General features: G+C 52.0%; 1 protein-coding gene across 1 annotated transcript in view; it reads left to right on the top strand.

Annotated features, from left to right (window-relative positions):
- Positions 1 to 16,214, top strand: part of mn1b (meningioma 1b) — a 16,746-nt gene extending 532 nt beyond the window's left edge. Inside the window, exons 2-3 of the mRNA XM_042337378.1 lie at positions 1 to 3,468; positions 16,052 to 16,214. The exon at positions 1 to 3,468 is cut by the window's left edge and continues 305 nt beyond it. Coding sequence (XP_042193312.1) covers positions 1 to 3,468; positions 16,052 to 16,212 — 3,629 coding nt within the window. The 3' untranslated portion in view covers positions 16,213 to 16,214. The remainder of the gene's footprint in view (positions 3,469 to 16,051) is intronic.
- The last annotated feature ends 562 nt before the right edge of the window (positions 16,215 to 16,776 follow it).

Below are 16,776 nucleotides of genomic sequence, written 5' to 3'. Positions count from 1 at the left end.
AGGGTTACGAGGGTCTGGGGGAGAGCCCCGGGGGGGTGGGGGGTGGAGGGGTCGTGGGGGAGTTTGGGCAACAGCAGCAGCAGCAGCAACAGTCCGGGAGAGCCACCAACCTGAGCGACTACCAGCCGCACCAGACCCCCTCCTCCTCGTCCAACCCCACCCCCTGCCTCCCCCTGGACCAGTCCCCCCACCGCGCCACTTCCTTCCATGGCCTCTCCTCCTCCTCCTCCTCTTCGTCGTCCTCCTCCTCCTCTTCTTCCTCTTCTTCGTCCGCGTCGGCAGCCGAGCCTCACCCCCTGGAGCCCCGGCGCCTCCACAGCCAACCCCCCGCCCCACCACCACCACCACCACCACACCCCCCGGGGGTGGTGGACCCCATGGACTACAGCTACCCGGAGCAGCAGCAGCAGTCACAGGCTCCACCGCAGCCGTATGACCTGCCCCCACCGGGCTTCTCGCCCTCCGAGTCGCCCGGGCAGTTGCCTCACTACAGCGCGGCCAGGCAGGTGCCCGGCCCCGCCTTTGCCAGCCTGCCCCGGGCACCAGGCGTCAACATGGGCAAGATGCACCCACACCAGCAGCAGCAGCAGCATCAACAACAACAACAGCAACAGCAACAACATGGCTTGTTTTACGAAAGGTTTGCCAGTCGGAAGATGTCGGTGGGGATGGAAGGAGGTGGCGGTGTGGTACCCAGGAACTCTCTCCTACAACAACAACAACAGCAGCAGCAGCAGCAGCAGCAGGCGGTGGGGTTGCTCTCCCGCCAGAACTCCTGCCCGCCCGCCATCCCCAGGCAGCAGGCTCCCCCCGGACTACAGGACCCGGGGCTGCTGCCCAGCCAACACGCCGCCTTCGAGTATCCCATCCAGCGGCTGGAGAACAGGAACCTGCAGCCGTACAACGGCGGCGAGTCCATGTTCACCCTCCAGCAGCAACAGCAGCAGCAGCAACAACAACAACACCAACAACAACAACAACAACAACAGGCCAACCAGCGCCTGCAGCATTTCGACTCGCCCTACCTCACCCTGGCCAAACGCACGCGGTTCGACTTCGCCCCCAACGGCGCCCACGGCGTGAACGTGGACCCCTGCCCTGCCTCGTCCCCCGCCCCGTGGAGTAACAGCAACCTGCACGCCACCGGCAACCCGGACCTGTCCTCCTCCTCGCCCTCCTCGGGTTACCCGGGGCTCCCCGGGGAGTACTCGCCCCCGGGACCCGAGGCCTTCCCGCCGCCCCCGGGGCCCCCACTCCAGCACCCGGGCCCCGATCAGCACTCCCACTCGCTCCAGCAGCGCCACAACATGCTGCTGATGTTCAAGCAGATGGTGTGCAGGAACCAGCAGCAGCAGCAACAACAACAACAGCAGCAGCAGCAGCAACAGCGCATGAGGCAGCCCGGCCTGCCAGGCCTAGGGTTAGGCCTGGGTCTAGGCCTGGGTCTCGGCCTCCCAGCCGAGGCCGGACCGGGCAGCCTCCTCCACGGGCACCCCGGGCAGGGCGGGTTCGAGCGAGAGGCCGGCGGAGGAGGGGGAGGCAGGATGCCCAGTTTCGAGGCCCAGATGGGGCAGGACCCGTCCCCCTGGTTCCCGGGCCCACACCCGCCGCCGGGCCCAGGGGACCTGCTGTCCCGCAGGAGCCTGTCGGCCGAAGGCAGCCCCCATGACTCGGTGCAGATGAGCCTGCAGCAGAACGGTTCGGGCCTGCTATACCGGGCGGCGGTGAGCGGCCTGTCCATGCAGGAACCCCTGCGGATGGCGGGCGACGGGCACGTCCAGGGCCTGCACTCCCCCGGCCTCCACCCCCAGTTCGTGGGCGGGGTGGTGGGGGGCGGCGGCGGCAACAGCAACAACATGGGGGGCGGCATGGCTCAGATGCAGTCCCCGGGCGGGGCCATGGCTCTGCCCAACCCCCCGCCCGACAGGCGGTCGGCCTCCGATTACCCCCCGCCTTCCCAGATGGGCGGGCAGCAGGCCTTTCCCTTCGTCGGAGGAGGCGGCTCGAGCCGGTCGGCCAACCCGCACGGCGGCGGGGGTCCCGGGGGCTACTCGGCCCAGGCCGACTTCCAGCCCAACCACCAGAGACCCTCCATGAGCAAGATCGGCTCCCTGTCGCTGGGCTCGTTCAGCAAGCCCGGCGCCAAGGACAACACCATGTACGGGCAGAGCTGCCTGGCCGCCCTGTCCACCGCCTGCCAGAACATGATCGCCAGCCTGGGAGCCCCCAACCTCAACGTCACCTTCAACAAGAAGGCCCCCAGCGAGGCCAAGCGCAAACTGAGCCAGACTGAGCCCGAGCTGGGCGGGGTTGGCAGCAACGGCAGCGGGCAGGAGTATTTCCAGAACAACGGCCCCCAAGGAGGGCAGCTGGGGTTGCCGGGCGTTGGCGGCACGAAGGGGCCCGCGGCGGGGAGCCAGGGCGGAGGGCAGGCCCAGAACCCCAACCCGAACCCGCCCTCCCAGCCCGAGTGTAACCTGTCGCCGAGCTACGGCCTGGAGCACGGCCCCGGGGGAGAGGGCAAGGGCCCGGCCGGCAGGGGCCGGGGCCGCAGGAAACGGGACAGCGGCCACGTCAGCCCTGGCATCTTCTTCGACAAGTACTCGGCGGAGAACGTGAACCCGGTGGTGAGCCCCGGGCAGCCCAGCGTGCACGTGTCCGAGCGCGGGGGCACCCCGCAGGACAAGGTGTCCCCCTCCTCCTGGGCCAAGGGCAGCGAGCTGCTGCTGTCGGACCAGCCGGACCTCATGTCCTCCCTGGACAGCGGCATCCAGAGCGTGACCAAATCGGACGGGAGCTCTCCGCACGTGGACTTCCCCGACGACGCCAGCAACCACTACGGGCACAAGGACGAGGCGTGCGGAGGTGGCTCCGACGGCAACCTGGCCAAGGCCGGCCGGCTGGTCACCAGCTCCCCCAAGCTGCAGCGCGCGGACCACGGACAGAAACAGCTGGGCCTGAGCATGCTCAACTCACACCCCAACAGCAACACTACCTCCAACGCAGGGCCCGGCGCCAACGGCTTTGGACTTAACAGCAGCGGCAGCGGGCACCCTGGCACCCCGGGGCTGGAGCAGGTCCGCACCCCCACCGGCACGGGCGGGCAGGACGAGATCCACCCGCTGGAGATTCTCCAGGCGCAGATCCAGCTGCAGAGGCAGCAGTTCAGCATCTCGGAGGACCAGCCCCTGGCCATGAAGAACAAGAAGGGCGGGGGCGAGTGCGGCGGGCAGAACGGAGGCGGCGGCGGCGGTGGCGGCGGTGGTGTAGGCGGGGGGGACTCGGAGCTGGCTGGCTGCAGCGCGGACAATGGCAAGGCCATCAGCACCATAGACATCGAGTCTCTGATGGCGGAACATAACTCTACCTGGTACCTGCCCAACGACAAGGCCATGATTGACCCGCAAGAGGAAGACAAGGAGATGGCACAGTGGGAGAAAGCCAAGTCTCAGAGCAGCAACAAAGAAGGTAAGGAATGTCTGGCCACACTGCTACAACCTTTACCCCCCCCCACCACCTCACCCACCCGCCTCTCTCTCTCCTCTCTGCCTTCTCTCTCTCTCTCTCTCTCTCTGCCCTTTCCTCCCAGGTACTTGCTTCACCGACATTGGTGTGAATATTGTTAAGCACTTGGGATCCAGAGAGAGAGAGAGAGAGAGGATAGGGAGAGGCGAATTGAGGCATCTCTCAGTACCTTAAAAGGACTTTAAAGCACTTCAGGAAGGAGAGTGATATGCAGACGGCATAATAACAGCGTTAAAAGTACGGCACCTTCATTCTCGTTAAAAAATCCTAACGAGATGTCGGTTTCAGTCGGCGTGTCGGTTGTTTTTTTTTATCTGGAACTCACTCCACTCCCAACTTAGATCATTTTACTTTGAACCAAAGCAAACAAATAAACAAAACAGCAAAAAAAAAGGGATTTTTCAACCTCGATTCAGTGCCTTTTTAAAGCGGTGGTTTTCTGCGAGACGAGAATGGACTTTCCTCCAGTCTTGACTCTTCCGAAACGAACGAGCGTGTGTGTTGAGTTTGGCGAAAAAAAAAAATATGGGCTCATTTATAACGGGACCGTAATGTAAGCGCTCAAGTGACTGCGCTTCCTCAGTTCTCCACGTCCCCCGCCCCAACCGCCCTACCATCGGTGGTCGGGCCTTCAGCCTCTCAGCCCCAAGGCTCTGGAACTCCATCCCCCAGTGCCTTCGCCGCCTCCTCCCTCTCCTCCTTCAAGGCCGGTCTCAAAACCTTTCTCTTTGACCGTGCCTTCAGCTCCCCTCTCGACTCTCTTCCCCCTCCTCGCTCCCTCCCTTCCCTCCCCTCACCCTGACCATTTCCCCCCTCCTCTCTCCCTCCCTTCCCTCCCCTCACCCTGACCATTTCCCCCCAATGCTCGGGTCCTGACCCAACTGTGCAGCGCCTTGGGACGTCCTCCTGACTTGAAAGCGCTTTATAAATGGAATCTTGTTGTTGTTGTTGTTGTTGTTGTTCTCCCCCTCGCTGGCTCACTCACACGCGGCGCGGGGTCGACCTGCTGGGACAGACTGGGTTTTCCCCGTGTGGTGACGGTGTTACGGCACCAACCCACCACCACCACCACCCCCCCACCCCCAAGCCAAGCCGGGCCAGGCCGGGCCAGGTCAGGTCAGGTCAGGCCAGAACCCTCACAGAATACAGTGAAGTGAAGTGTTGGCATTGCAGAGCTGCAGGATGTCAGGACAGTCAGTTGGGGGGTTACAGTCAGTGAGAGAGACTGGCACTGGGCGAGCATACCAGCGCTGGGTGTATTTACTGCAAAGCCGGGGAAAGGCACTGGGGTCTAATCAGTGAGACACATCCGTCGCTAAACGCCACCCACAGAACCCCCCGTCGCCAGATTAAACCTCTTGTCTTTTCGATGTCTTCTGTTTGTAAACTGCTGCCTTGCGCTCAGCTGAAGGCATTCAACTGCACGTACTTTCACTCCTCCAGAAATCCACTCGCTCTGCACAATCTGGCTATCCTGTGCCGTGTTTCACAGCATTTGAACAAAAAGAACGTCTTAATTCAATTCCCTCCTCCTCCTCAACTCCCCCCCCCCCCCCCCACCACAATTTTTTTACATATCTTTACCAATTTTGATACTGATACAAACTCAGTTCGGTTTCCCCAGGTTAGGCTGAGGCTCAGTCGCAGAGAGAGAGAGAGACAGACAACAGGTTCCTCAGCCCCCTTCGCTGTTCCTCAATCTCCTTTCTGCTCACAATGCAGTTTGCTTATTTCTCCTAATACATGGAGCTCTCTCCGTGTCCCTCTCTCTCTATGTCTCTCTCTGTCTCTGCCTCCCTCCCTTGGCTTCTCCCACGGTTTGGGAGCAAGGAGTGGAGGGGATGGGGTAGGGGTTTAGGAACAGAAAGACTGTATAACGCGAGCCCTGACATTACTGCCTGTGTGTGTGTGTGCGTGTGTGTGTGTGTGTGTGAGGTATAGTCCCGCTGCTGGTTCCTTTGTTCTATTTAATGCTCAGTGGAGGACAGCTTGGAATTGCAACGGAGGGTGTTTAGCATTCAAGGCTTGTGTTGTATAGGCAGTGTATCAACATTCACTGAGCTCCGCTCCGCTAAGGACATAAATTGGTTTATTCAGAAGCTTCTTTCCATTTTTAAATGCAGTTGCTCAGTGTCCTTCCTGCCCTCATGTTCTGCACAGTTAAGGGCAGCAGATCAATAGCTAGTTAGCAGCCAGGAAGAGCTGCTACAGCTGTGTGCTGAGCCAGAATATTTGAAATAAACCTTCATCATGTAGACTTATTGACCTGCAACATGCACAGAGCTGTTCCTTTGCTCCTGATGAACGGCTTTGTTGTGCCCTGTTCCACCGCTTTTTTTTTCTCTCGCTCTCCTAGATCTTATAATGCCCGTTTTCATATTCACACACTCATCTCTCTCACGCTCCCCTCATCTCGCACACAGACGGATCACTCACACTTTTTCTTTGGAATTGAAAAGCACTTTGCAGTCATTTTTCTTTTTTTTTAAAAAACAAAAAGAGACGTATCGAGAGGCAATGCCGGGAGAACAGAACGGAAGACGTACAGGAATATCTCATTTTTTACTTGTGTTAAATATATTTTCGCATGCATGCACGCAGACAGCAAGTTCTCATTCACACACCACAGGTTTGGCACTTTCTTTCTCTCTCTCACACACACACACAGTTCTATTCAGTTGTGCACTCACATTCAACAAAATAGTCTAAAATGTTAGGGGGGAAAATGCAATGTTACAGTTTGTGGGACATTGCTTTGTGCAAATTGGGTGCCGTGTTTGCCTACAAGTTCAAAGCCATTTACACTTATACAATATATTATGTCCTTTGAAAGGCTTTGAGCCGTCTCCCGACACGATACGCGAGGCGTTATATCAAATATCAAGGACGATTTCATCAGAATTGTCACCCGTGACAATTATCGCATGACATAACCATGTTTTTGGTCATGCCATCACACTCTGCCTCCGTGTCACAGACATGTACACTTACAGGTGACACGCACACCAGGATAGAGTCATTTGAGCCTGCACGCCGCAGACATTCACATACACGTGCCATAAACACCATGATTTGTTTGTGTTTCACACGCATTTTACACACAATACGCTCTCACATACACTTCCAAGAAACACAAATATAATGACTTGCAATTATGTAGCATCCTTTGCGTCAAATAAATACCTGGAAGCCCTTTTCTAAATATAATAATTATAATAATCAATAATAATCTTTACATTTATAGATAACACATTTAACGGCACGGTGTGGGGGGGGGGGGGTGAGGTGTCTGAAAGCCTTGGCATTGCTCTCAAAGACACTCCTCCGTTCACTGACCAATTTAGTTGCCGATTATTTTAACGTAAAGCGCTTTTAAATTCACATTTTTTTAAAGAAAAATCCCAAAGCAGGACAAAAAAAACAATAAAACACGTGTTCGCTCCGGGTAGTCATCCGAATCTCTTTGTTTTTTTTTAAACTTTTTTTTTTCGGTGGGCGGGTGCGGGTGGGTTGTTAGCAAAAGATTCTTTAGAGGAAAGTTAGCATTGCGGAAATGCGATAGTAAAAATAAAACGATGATAATGATAATGATAATAATAATACAGGAAGGCTAGGCTCTACAGTACCCGCTCGCGACTAAAAGGGACTTCAGTCTCTACGCAAGCACTTGATCCAGGGACGAAGACTGCTGGTGCATCTTATATCCGTGCCGTCTTTGCCGGGAGATATTTTACATACCCATGCAGCGAGGTAACGGACACTGTATAAATGACTGAGCTTGCCTGAGGGAAGTGAAGCACAAAATGCCATGCGAGCCAGTGTGACAGAAAGATACGTTAGCGTTTGAGGGAACCATGGCATTAGGAACCACAGAAAATACATCCTGTCCCAACCAGGTAACGGCTGCATCAGCGACTGATTAGTGTTTGCCAATTCTTATGGTCTTCAGTATTTACAAGCTACCTTGTTTCTTACACTGCATATCGTGAAACAAAAGCTTATTTGTTTGACATGCCCTGCAATAATAATAATAAAATAATAATAATAATCCTTGCACTTGATACGGCGCCTTATCACGTCTTTGAGAGGTCCCAAAGCGCTCCGCGGAATATACTGTAAAGTGAATTGACTGGGTACGTTGTGGGCAAACCGTGGCAGCCAATTGCGCACAGCAGGTTCCAAGTCAAGTTACCGTAGTTGTGTAAAATGAGAGAGATGTTTTATTTTATTTACGATTTTAAGTGTCTCTCTTCAGACCTCTGTACCATCCAAGGAACTATCAAACCTGGTGGCAGGTTGCCTGGTATCACATGTCCTTTCTGTCTGGACTTGGGTGTGGGCTGGTCTGACTTTTACAAACACGAGTGATTGTAACACTCGTACCTTAGCCCACGTGAACACTGTTGTTGAATCGAATCCCTTCTCTGAACACACAGTGAGCGAGGGACGATATTAATTCTCGAATTTGATATGGCATCTCATCAAAACGTCTCAAAAGTGCTTCGCATTTTTTCTGGAAAGTGTAGATTTTCTATAAAATATTCTGTAATTTATAGGAAATTTAGCAGCCAACATATGCCCACAGCAAGTCCCACCAAGTAAACAACCAGGTGTGTTTTTTTTTACCTGGAGAATTGTTGGCCAGGGTGGGGGTGGGGGTGTGGGTGGGGGAATCTCTTCTCTTCACAAATAATGCCATGAGATCTTTAACTTTCACCTGAACCAGGAAGATACCGCCCTCTGCACTGCTCTGAATGTCAGCCTCGAATGGGGGTTAACATCCCAGATGTTTGGGTGAGACAGACGGGCAGTGGTCTGCTACCAACCACCGGCAACGGGCATCGTTGAGGAATCTTTGGTTGTTGTTTTTGTAACGTATATGTTTTTCAACGTGTCAGATTTTCAGCAGGAGGGGAAAGAGTCGGAGATGGTTGTTGTTGTAATTCAGTGCTGTGAGCAGCGCTGTTTGTCTAGAATAATTGAACCCGTCTGGTATTTCCATTTCTACCGGACTATTTATTGATAGACGGATACCCTCTGCGTGCCAGTGTGTATGTACCGTCCTAAGACCACAGTGCCACATCCAGCGTGAAAGTCACAGGGCGTTGTAAGCAGTGAAGGATTGAGCGTGATATTCCGTGTGCACTAATGTGACACGTTACATTATCAAAGAAAAACCAGGCAGACTATCTCACGGTGGGATATAAATTCCCCAGTAAATTGTGTCACTGTACAGCGCAGCCTGAACACCACACCGTGAGGCTTACACTGAAACCCGAAGCCAACTTTCCTGGTGTGATATACAACATTGATGATTCCCCCTCTCTCCCTCTCCCCCCCCCCTCCATTCCCAATAATGTGTAACTTGGGAGACTGGAGCGATGGAATAGACAGACATCTGTTTCTTAGAAACTGAAACATTCCTGTGCTCCCTGTGAGGATAACTCTTTCATCACCGCGAGACGTTGAACCGTTCAGTATAAGCCTGAGCCGAGTCTGTGTCAGTCTTAAACGCGGGGAGGGGAGACAGCCAGAATTTGCAGCGCTTTCCTGGCACCGTGTCCTTGTTAATTTGAAGCCGAGCGTGGTGTTGTGGCGCTGGTGTAGGACAGGGTGTGTCGACGGCAGTCAAACAAACAACTAGCGGGCGGAGAGCTTGCTCCAACCCGGTCAGTGTCGGCACGAAGGAGCTGTGCTTCCGAATCAAACCCTTTTCAAATCATTGGGCCCATGGGATCCTCAGCCAATATCCTTGCATTACATATCCCTAAATATCCGGACAATCAATGCTCACACATATCCAGACGATTGATTTGGAATTAATAGTTAAACGCACCAAATCTTTCTAAAAGGTGATACGATCAGGCCGGCTTTCAGAAGTAAAGCATTAATGGTTATGTTTTTTGGGGGGCAGTGGGAATAGAGTTAAATTACATCGGATCCTGGGAGCCTGATTGATCCCCCGTGTCTGCTAATGAGTGTTTTGTGGTGTGCTGAGTAAAGGCAACCCTTTAATTAACTTTATAGATTTTTTTGAAAGGAATATTTTTGTGTGGATTCCTAATGTGATCTCCAGGTAAGGGTGTCGTTTGTCATTGTGAGGCTCCTTCGCAAGGGTGCCGGGGTCAGAGCTTCCCGACGACCCCTTTCCCCCCCTCCCTTTTCCCCCCCTTGTGGCAGGACTGGGTCATCAGGTGTCGTTCACCGGTAGTGAGGAGGCCTCTCGATTAATGCCATGGGGAATGGAAGCGGTCTGTCAGTTAGCAGCGCTCCGGTAGCTCAGCCTTGCCTCACTGCTTCTCCCTCCTCCTCCCCCCCCCCCCCCCCACCAACACACACACTCACACACACACACACCCTCACTCACCAACACAGCAAACACCTTAAACACCCTGTAACTCACTCGCATACTAACACACGCACCCAGCTCATCCACACATCCTAACACACAGACACACGCAAGTCCAGCAGTCATATAATCTCCTGCCCCCGCACAAATGTATACACATCAACATCCACAGCCTCAGAGAGAGAGAGAGAGAGGGAGAGGGATGGGGAGGGTTGATTATACTGGCGGCAGGAGACAAAATGCAGTAGGTGTGGAATATGGATGATGCAGCTTTGCATCTTATTAATCGATCGGATCTTGCAGACTGGACGGGGATTTGGGTGGGAATCTGAGATTCCACACTAATCAGTAGGAGAGACGGGGGTGGGAGTGTGTTTACTCATAATGTGCACTGAATAGATTGAGAACTGGATGTTTCTAATTTGTTTGGGTTTGCCCCTGTGATTTAAGAGATTTTTGTTAATTGCAAAGTGGATGATTAAATTTGTTGATTTGATAGCTCTGCAAATGCGGGGTAAAGGATAACCTAGAGAGTGTTCATAGCCCTGACCAGGAGCGTAGTCTGATACTGTCTTTCAGGGCCGCAGGGACATCCTAGTGCTGTTTTGTATTCAGAGTCTTCCCAGGCAAATCTCTTCGCCGATTCAGCCCAGCTCAACCCAGTCAAACTCCCCAACCCCAAGCAGCCCAGCTCAATTCATCCCAGCACAACCCAACCCCACAAAGCGCTGCCCAACTCAACTTGTGCAATCCAAACGAATCCATCCTACCCGAATCCAACCCAACTCACCCCATCCCAACTCAACCCAGCCTGCCCCAACCCACCTGACCCCATCCCAACTCAACCCAGCCTGCCCCAACCCACCTCACCCCATCCCAACTCAACCCAGCCTGCCCCAACCCACCTCACCCCATCCCAACTCAACCCAGCCTGCCCCAACCCACTTCACCCCATCCCAACTCAACCCAGCCTGCCCCAACCCACCTCACCCCATCCCAACTCAACCCAGCCTGCCCCAACCCACCTCACCCCATCTCAACTCAACCCAGCCTGCCCCAACCCACCTCACCCCATCCCAACTCAACCCAGCCTGCCCCAACCCAACTCACCCCATCCCAACTCAACCCAGCCTGCCCCAACCCAACTCACCCCATCCCAACTCAATGCAACCCAGTCTTATCCAACCCAGCCCAACCTAACCCAACTCAACTTAACGAACCCCAACCAAACGCAATCCAATGCAGCCCAGCTCAGCCCACACATTTGTTGGTCAGGCTGTTCAATGATCTGAATCACCTGAATCAACATGTTTATCCATCTTGCTGGTGGCTCAGTCTTGCCCCGAGGATTATTTTAAAATTAAGATTTTTTTTATCACAGCGCAAGGTGCCAATGCGTGCACTCTGAAGAATTATATCATGAAATCATTATATATTCATGACTTGCCCTGGCACTGGGAGCCTCCGAGATGTTCCATTCCTGTGTGAGCTCAACGAGGTGTTAATTACTTCCACTATAAATAGCTTGTTTATTACAGGCTAATTAAATTAGTTCATTCTGATTTTAAGCCAAAGCTTTCTCGAGCTTTGGAAAATTAAAATTCTTACTTGAAAAGAATTAATATGGTTCAGTGGGTTTATCCACCAGTAACTGAGCTGCACAGGGTTCAATGCCCAGCCCTGGGAAATAGTAAGTTTACTCATGCTGTGCACAATTGGTCGCCGTGTTTCGCCTGCAAAATATACAGTCAATTCACTTTACAGTATATCCTGTGAAGCGCTTTGAGACGTCTTGAGGACATGATAAGGCGCTGTATCAAATGCAAGGATTATTATTGTGATCTCAGCTGGGATTTCAACAAGGACTTATGTCGGCTTCAGAGATCCTGGATTTGTGAGGGGAAAACTAGCCTGGTTTTAACTTGCGTGATTGTTTTTGTCTTAAAATTTAAGATCCTGCTGAACTGTGGAAAATTCCTATGCTCACTGTTACAATGGAAGCTGGCTTTCTGCATTTAATAATGAGAAGAATAAGAATAAGAATCCTTGCATTTGATATAGCGTCTTATCACATCGTTGAGACGTCAGAAAGCGCTTCACAGAATCTGCTGTAGACTGGATTGACTGTGTACTTTGTAGGTGAAACGCGGCAGCCAATGGCGCACAGCAGCGTCCCACCCTGTGGATTGAGCGGCCACATTTTTACAAATATTTTTGTTTAGATAATCTCTTGAAAAGCCGTGCTGCCCTCTCTGCCGGGTTAGTCACTTCCAAAGCCTAAGACTAGGTGGATTATTCACAGACCCCCTGAGGGAAAATGTATCTGTGAGGAAATCAGACAAGGACAAGATGCCTCAGGGTCATTTATTCTACCTGATTTGACTCCAGGATCACGCACGAATAAAGATCTTTTGGACAAGGCATTGGAGAGGCTTTGGTACCTTTAGAACAGTACCCCAGCAAAGACGATAGCAACCCAGAGAGATAATTTAGGATAGGAGGGAAAAAAAATTGGAGAAATGAAGAACTTTCTTTCTTTCTTTGTGCAGTTGTGGCGTAGGCTGAGACAACGGGAACTAAGGGGTTTGTGTTCTTGTGTTCTGTTTGTCTCAGTGAGAAACAGTGAGTCTAATTAGCTGGGAGTATTTTCAGATCTAGAATTGTTGGATGGGATGGTGTAAGAGATCTTAACCTGTCTAACCCATGTTGTACTTGACCACGGGAGTGCTACGTGGTACAGTGTAGTAGGAGTATTTTGTCTTGTTGTTGAGCAGTAGAGGGAAGTTGGGGGTGCGGTCAGGCTCTGACTTGTTATTGAGAGGGGTGGTGGGGGGGAGCGAAGGGCGAGCCAGACTTATTTTTGAGGTCGCTTTTTAATGTCGTCTCACGCTGGGTTGTGTGGATGGAACTCGGGCTTGTCAGCCTGTTCAATTGGGTGAAAGGGATCAGACTGGAGGCTCACATCTCCTGTCACGTCACATTTCCCAGAGAAGCTTAAATGCAGCATACGTCCGAGTTACTGAGCAACCCACAGCACGTTGCAATCGTAAAAACCAATGGAGCCTCCTTGTCTCAGAGAGAGAGGAAGGGAGGGAGGGAGGGAGGGAGAGAGAGAGAGAGAGAACAGGCCTGACTGCAAAACCAAAATAAATCCGAATGAACGAGGCGCTGATTCTGAGAGTGGATGTGGACACGGGTCCAAATGCTGCCTCCAATTCTGGGCCATGATAAAAGTCCCAGGACATCAAGATTCTGCACATTAGTTTGAGATCTAGTAGTGAATAAGGTTTGTGTCACTCATTTTAAAATTTCTGCGAGCCGTGTGCACTGCATAGCAGTGCGTTGAAGCTATCTAGAAGGCATGAAAAGCGCCATATCAAATGCAAGGATTATTATTATTATATTATTATCGGTGTGTGTACAGTATCAGCCTGTACAGTAAATCTGTGCTTATTACATCAACGCTTATACACTCTTATCAGTGTGTATAGTATAGTGCATCTGCGTCTGTGTACTGTACCACAGCGTGCTCAGTGCATTTGTATGTGTTGAGTATATCAGAGTGTGTACAGAATTCCTGTGTGTGCACAGTACATTGGTGTGTACGGCGTATCCGTGGGCACAATAAATTGGCGTGTGTGCAGTGTATTAAAGTGTGTGGAGTGCATTAGTGTTGTACAGTACACAAGTTGAGCGTACAATATATTCGCTGAGTGTCCCGTGTAGCTGCGTGTATAAAAAGTACATTAACGCGTATGCACAGTAAACCTGTGCGAGCAGTTCGATGGTGTGCGTGTGTGTGTTTGTGTGTGTTGCACCATGTTTGCGTGCCAGTGGAGTGCATTATAGAGTACAACATGCAAAGCTACTGTGCTTGATCTGCCCTCACGTTCTGTGGAGTATTGCATGCTGTGGTGATGTCCGAAGCAATGTGTAGGTTCGGGGGCAGCGACGGAGAGGCTCAGTACTTGGTTGTGATAAAAGGGGGGGGTGGTAGTGGGGGGGCTGAGGGTGCATTACATTACAGCAGTGGGGGGTGTGTGGAGGGTACAGTACTGACACACATTGACCCTCACCCCCCCCCCCCCCCTCTTTATGTCTTGTAGATCCCGCTCTCCACGAGGACAGCTGACATTTGTTGCGATAATGCAGATGGTGGCGTGTTACTTTTAGTCGGTAGATGGGCTTGCGCATCGGCAGAATCCCCTGTAAAGCTGTTCAACACGGCCTCAGCACGAGAGTGCGCAGTAAAGCACGGTGCGTATTCCAACCCCAATCTTGTGCCATTTTCCGTTTGGTTCTTGTGCGTCAAGTCAGTCAGTCCTATTAATGTCAAGCGAGAGGACCTGGGTTCGATTCCCGGGCAGGGCGAAATGTTGGGCAAGTTTCCTTACTCCACACGCCCCTGTTTACCCAGCAGTAAGTAGGAACCCGGTTGTGAGTCGATTGGCGGATCGCTTTTACTGGGGTAATAATTCCTTCAAAAAGAAAAAAAATTTGGTCACTTCAATCCACGGCTGTTTGTGGGACACTGTTGTGCGTCATTGGCTGCCGTGTTTCTGCCTCACATGTACAGTCAATTCACTTTACAATATGTTCTGTGAAGCGCTTTGAGACGTCTCAAAGACGTGATCAGGCGCTGTATCAAATGCAAGGATTATTATTATTATTATGACATCCGAGGCCTGAAATCACCCGGTGTGGTACAGTTTAAGATTGTGCAGAATTTTGCCCCCCACCCCCATTCCCGCTCCAAAAAGAGTTACGTTCAGTCTGAATTTTTGGACCTTTTTTAAGTTATTGAACAGAAACGGATTCCATATAAAAGCCCGAGATTGTTTGAAGAATTTTCACAAAATTCTGCCCCATCTTAAATTTGAACGCAATAGTTTTTAGTCTCAGATCGTGTTAAGATTTCTGACCGCGGATTAAAGCGTTCTGCTCTGGCAAGAGAGAGCACTGACGAGTGAGGACCAGCCTGTGTTTGTTTAGTCTGTGGTTTGTGTTTTTGCTAACGATGGACGATTACTGGATCTGAGAAAACATGGTTTAAAGAAGTCACTTTTGTGGAACAAGGGGGGGTTCCAGCACGTCATTCTGCAACCCTCTTCCCACCTCGAGGTGAACAGTCAGCTTGTGGTACAGGGAGACCAGAGAAATGTGTTCAGGAGCTGTTTCCTCTCTCTGGACGTGCCTTATTTATGTTAGGTTAAATATCAAGTCAATCCATTTTACAGCATATACTGTGAAACGCTTTGAGACGTCTCGAAGACGTGACAAGGCTCTATATCAATCGCAAGGATTGTTGTTAGTAGTAGTATTATTATTAACGTCTAGCAGTTATAAGGCGACTGTTATGATGACGGGACCTGGATCTCTCAGATCACATGTCGTGTGGCCCCTTTACCCCGTCTCGAGTAAAGTTTAACTGACACGCACAGACACGGGGAGAAATGGTCGGTTGGACTAGAATGTGCTGTAGTGAAAACAGGTGCTCGTGACTGCAGGAATCTGAGGTACAGATCAGCTCTGATCTTTACAGAACGACGGAACAGGCTCGAGGGGTTGAACGGACTCCTCCCGTTCCAACGCCGGGCAGAACCCGAACCGCCCTCGCCTTGCCCCGCCGAGGAGGATACGTTTTGCGAGATACGGTGCTCAGTTTGTGGTGAATGAGACGCGACAGGGATTGGAACTCACAACCTTCTGATCTCCAATCCAACGGTGAACACGCTGAGAGCCGCTCAGCGGAATGTAACGGCTTGTGTTAACCGTGCAATTCAATGGCGTCCTCCAGCAACTGATTCCGCCTAGTCTGAGCCTTGGCACCGTCTCGTCTTGAAATTCGAGAGGGCCCGGAATTGTGAGAAAAAAAATGCCATCACATTCGGTTTCGGGAGACTTTTTTTTTCACACAGTTTCTGAGGAAAGGCCAACCTGCTGCGCTTCCAAACTCAGACTGAATTGAAGCATTTACCCACTATCTTCCAATTGTAATACACGACCCTAATGAGCTGGAGCTGAAGGTCTCAGCGAGATAACCCAAGGTTTTGCTGAGGCCTTTTCACGTCAGCTATTTTAACTGCGTCGTCGTGAAAAACGAAACTCTAGATAAGAGAAGGAATAGTTCTGTGCGGCGCAGGAACTAAAACTCTTGTGTTTATTAACCCTTTCCAGCCTACGAGCTATCCCAGAGCAAGGCTTCACCAGGCAGCCACTCGCAGTGCCTTTCTGTCCACCTCAGTGAGCCTAGAGGCCGGAAACCTGTGCAAACGTGGAAATCCCTGCATTCCGACATCCTCAACCGGTTTGGGACGTTTGTTGCTGCTTTCACCTGAATAGAGGGAGGCAGTGGGGGTGGTTGGGGTGGGGGTGGGCGGGTGGTGGTGGGGTGGGATGGGATGGGGGGGAAATCATTTCTTTCCCTCCCTTTTACTTTTGTTTTGATCGTTCGTTCCACTTCGACTCGGCCTGCTGCGGATAGACAACAGCCCAAAAGTAAAACAAAAGCCTCCAGACCTGCTCACGGTATTTTGGCGAGGGAATTGGCGGAACGCTAAAGGGTTTTAATTCCGTGCCGTGGCTGGCCTCTGCGGCCTGCTACGTGACGTGTGGACTTTCTCAAAGGGAAAGGGACCCTCCGTGAGAGCCACGGACAGGCCGTTGGCTTGAAATTTCATCACCTTTACCCCAAGACTCACTCGGCCCAACCTCTGCAGGGATTTCAAGCCGTGGTGTTTTGTTGGACGTTGCTCGGCTGGCGACTTTTAAAAAAACAAACCCATCCTCGGGCTCAATAACGAACACCGTTGTGGCTGCCAGCGTACTGTTGTACCCAGAGCCGGGTGTCCTGATGCGATCGGACGGAGTGCGATGTCTGTGACTGGCTGAATCTGTGTAGA

This window comes from Callorhinchus milii, unplaced genomic scaffold, assembly GCF_018977255.1.
Source record: "Callorhinchus milii isolate IMCB2004 unplaced genomic scaffold, IMCB_Cmil_1.0 Scaffold8, whole genome shotgun sequence".
In the NCBI taxonomy this organism is placed as follows: domain Eukaryota; kingdom Metazoa; phylum Chordata; class Chondrichthyes; order Chimaeriformes; family Callorhinchidae; genus Callorhinchus; species Callorhinchus milii.
This window is presented reverse-complemented; position numbering and strand designations above follow the sequence as displayed.